Genomic DNA, 3,712 nt, shown 5'->3' on the forward strand with positions numbered 1-3,712 from the left:
ACGTTTTTCTAAATACTTAAACATAAATAGGTCCTTAAATAACTCAAATAAATATAGGTTTTACCTTTTAAATAATAAAATTCCCAAGGCCGGAATCTTGTTCTTTAAAAAGACATACAAAATAAAGTACGTAATTCATTAAAATGGAATCTTATACCCCAAAATTATCTCAGGGCATATTAAATATATAAATAACTTAAAGCCCTTAAAAAAGTAAACAAGAAGCAAATTGGTACTATTAAAAATAAATAACTTAAAACCCTTAAAAAAGTAAACAAGAAGCAAATTCCTTCTTGGAAAGCGGGAAAGATAATTCAGATCTCATCTCTTGGCCAAGTTACCTCTGAAGCTTCATTTGGACCAACTGCCTTAAGAACTCTAATGAGTTTAGTCTGAAATGGGGCTGTGTCTTTGAAGGATGAGGGTTCTTGAGGGGCTGAGCCAGCTCTCCAGAAAGCGTAACTGCTTTGGGGAGTGTGGGCTCCCCAGAGCTCTTAGGCTACATGGTGGACAATGGGGGTGACGCAGGTGCAGCCCACAGACACCAGTATCTTCTCCAGCCGGAAGGAGTTGGGGCAGTGCCGAGGCTCCCTGCGCAGGACCAGGATCTCTTGCTGGATGGGGACAGAGTTCATGTGGTAGTCCACGTTCCCATCAGCGTTGACGCAGCCCAAGTGGCGGCACTTTGCCTCCCAGATCACAGAGGGATATCTCTCAGGGTCCTCATTGCGGCTGCAGAGGGGAGAAAAATCAGGAGGAAAGTGAATTCCTGGTAAAGTGGGAAAGAAATAAAGCAGGAATACATGAAGAGAGGCAAGTTCACAGGATGACAAATTATAGGCATTGCAAATTCTTTAAATGATGTTAGTTTGAAGAAGAACTTTGGGGACAATTTGGATAAGCACATGAATTGTTACAGAAAAGAAGACAATGATCGGGTTTTCCCCAATTTATTTGAAGAATGAATAAAATAAGATAGACTGAGGCCACAGAAAAAATTTAAGTTTGACACAAATGATAACTTTTTTAGGGTATATTTGACAGACAGAAGAAGACCAAAGGAAGAGTAGACTTGGAACCATCTGGAATAAGATAGCCATTTATCTGACTTGCTGAAATCTGTCTTTGAAGAGGGAATACATCAAAATTTTATCTGAGATCACATTCATGGCACAGAGCCCAGAGCTGAGATAAAGGGCTGGAAACAAAAGGTTAAGTGTCTCTATAACCTTCTCTTCTCACTCTCTTTTAGCTCAGTTAATAATTTGCTTGGATTTTTGAATTGATTTATTTTGACTCTTCCTAGTAATGGGAAGAAGAAAAGAAATCCTACAATCAGACCAATCTGTAGGCTCCACAGAACAGAGACTTATTTGTATAAAGTCAAATGATCAAAATACATTGTGTATTTAACCCTTGATGGGGTCTAAATACTGGGTATGCTAAGGACACAGGAAGCACAGGTATGTTAGGAAGTAGATCAAGACTATCTAACATACAAAGGGGTAGAAATACCCCAGCGATACTTATTCTACTGGGATTCAAAAACAAAAATAAGCAAAAGAAAAAAAGTAAAAAACCCTAATTACTAATTATTTGTAATAAATCTTCTCAATGGTAGCTCTGGTTAAGAGAATAAAAGCATTAATCCCCTTTGATAAATGTCTATTCTCTGAATAAATAAACAATAGACTTAGGGTCTCACAAATATTAGAATAATGATTATAATTAATTTGGGTTGATTATTGGTATCAGTGACAATTAGATCTAACAGGATGGGGATTATTGGAGGCTGTCCTGTGCTTTGTTAAAGAAATATCTGTAGAAAGTTTGAGAATTGCTCTTCACGGTGGTCCTTCCAGGTTTGACTGGTAATTCTAAATGAATAAAATCACCCTTGGGGAGATTTAACTGGCAGTCTGATGCATAAGAGGGATGAAGAATATAGTATTTTTATCTGGAAGCTTTACGTACTGGAGATTCCAAGGTGAGGTGGATCGGTTGTAGTAATCTGAGGACCTTTTGAGATTGGTATTGGTATTCCGGTTGTGGATGTTCAGGTTGACCATCACAGTCCGGGGGAAGTTCTTGTCCTCAGAATTTGGGCATCCTGGATTTTGTGGGATTGCTATTCCTGCTTTCACTATGGCCTCCAGGCTCAGCAGCAGCAGCAGTAACTAGAATTGAATGGGAAACGAGAGAGAGGTTGGAGATTGGATTACTATGTGGTTCTTTTCAACAAATTGATTGTGATGATGATGCATTGGTAATCATAGAGAACACACAATGTTCCAGGACAATCTATACTACATTTTTCAGATCAGCTAGAGAAAAATCTAGGTAGATGACCAACATAATGTTAACACCATGACTTAATTTTTTTTTTTTTTTTTTTAAAAAAACAGTTTCAACATTCTTCTTTTGACTCAGGAAAGACATGTTATCCATTGGCTGGCAATAATTTTAGTAAAAATATCAAGTCATGGCATGTCATCAGCCCATCAGCACATGCATCATTGTCAGGTCTGGGAAGGAATAATAACCTTGATTTTCTAGGTAGAAATGTTCTCCTGCACCCTTGTTCTCAGTCCCACATTCTGTAAAACTCAATGTGAAGTCAAACATTCACATTGGAAGAAAGAGCTATAGAAAATCTATGTGGTATCAATATTCATGCTAAAAATGCTGTTGGTGCTACTGGCAGGCATCCAACTAAAAGCTTGATCTCCTTCATGTTTTCTTAGGTATATTTTCCAGTTGTCCTACATTTAACATGTATTGATTCTGTAATGAAATCAGATTTCAAAAAAGACACTTGAAGTTAAATATTTAAAAAATATAAAACCCATTTATTCTAAAACACGGTTACATCTATATCTAGTTAGAATACATAGTTTCGATGTACCAAGAATATGGTACGACATAATGGAAACAAAGGTCGCTGCTACGGCTTTCAAAATCTCAAGGATAGTGACCCATTTTAAAGAAAAATGCCGTGGGAGAATCATATTAAATCCTTTGTACTCAGAAAAACAGACTTTCAATAAATTTTCTTTCTTACTGCACAGCATCATGTGACACTTCTTGTGTGGTTTAGCCCCAATATAGCTATCTTTCAGTTTTAATCTTATCTTTCAAACTGCTGTATATCAGTTCTTGAAAATGCTGCACAATTACTTAAATATCTACCAAAGCTTTTATTTCCTATCCTACATATACAGTATTCCTGGATCTCCATAGTCAGAACCCAGCATTTCATGCCCATGGTCTGGAAATACTATCTGGTCCAAATTTAACAAGAGCATCGCATGTTAGTGCAGGACTCACCACCAATGAGGTCTTCCCAGGAGTCATTGTTGCTTCTTCTAGTCAATTGGGGATGGATGAGTTTGTGCCTGCTATGAGATGGACAAAATGTAGCGCTATCGCCTCTCTTTTTATAGGGCTTTTCTCCTTCTGTGGTCACTTACGTGGCGTGTCGCAGTGGGTTCAGGGGTGACACCATTTTGGTTAAAATTTCCGTCCTAAATGAGGTCATAGAAGAATCTCTTCTTCTGAAGGAAAATGGGAAGGGCAGAAATTCATGTTCCTAAAGACCATGTCCTCTCTTCATTCTTACTTGTTAGAAGCTGAGCAGTGGTGCTATGCTATGGGTCAATATCATGTGTTTATGAACATATGTATGGCTGCCAGAAGAGTTATGCTCTATTTT

General features: G+C 37.8%; 1 protein-coding gene across 1 annotated transcript; it reads right to left on the minus strand.

Annotated features, from left to right (window-relative positions):
* Window positions 1–409: 409 nt before the first annotated feature.
* Window positions 410–3,398, minus strand: IL17A (interleukin 17A). The gene is made up of 3 exons (XM_023213095.1): window positions 3,328–3,398; window positions 1,975–2,177; window positions 410–732 (listed from the first exon to the last, which is right to left on the minus strand). The coding sequence occupies exons 1-3, from the start codon at window positions 3,352–3,354 to the stop codon at window positions 495–497; spliced, it is 468 nt and encodes a 155-aa protein (XP_023068863.1). The 5' UTR covers window positions 3,355–3,398; the 3' UTR covers window positions 410–494.
* Between the last annotated feature and the right edge of the window lie 314 nt (window positions 3,399–3,712).

Source organism: Piliocolobus tephrosceles, chromosome 5 (genome assembly GCF_002776525.5).
Source record: "Piliocolobus tephrosceles isolate RC106 chromosome 5, ASM277652v3, whole genome shotgun sequence".
Taxonomy (NCBI): domain Eukaryota; kingdom Metazoa; phylum Chordata; class Mammalia; order Primates; family Cercopithecidae; genus Piliocolobus; species Piliocolobus tephrosceles.

Coding starts and splice junctions, on each gene's coding strand:
- IL17A (XM_023213095.1), bottom strand. CDS start 3,354: ATGACTCCTGGGAAGACCTCATTGGTG. Junction 2,178..3,327: donor CTGGGAAGACCTCATTGGTG/GTGAGTCCTGCA, acceptor ATTCAATTCTAG/TTACTGCTGCTGCTGCTGAG. Junction 733..1,974: donor ACCTCACCTTGGAATCTCCA/GTACGTAAAGCT, acceptor TCCCCTCTGCAG/CCGCAATGAGGACCCTGAGA.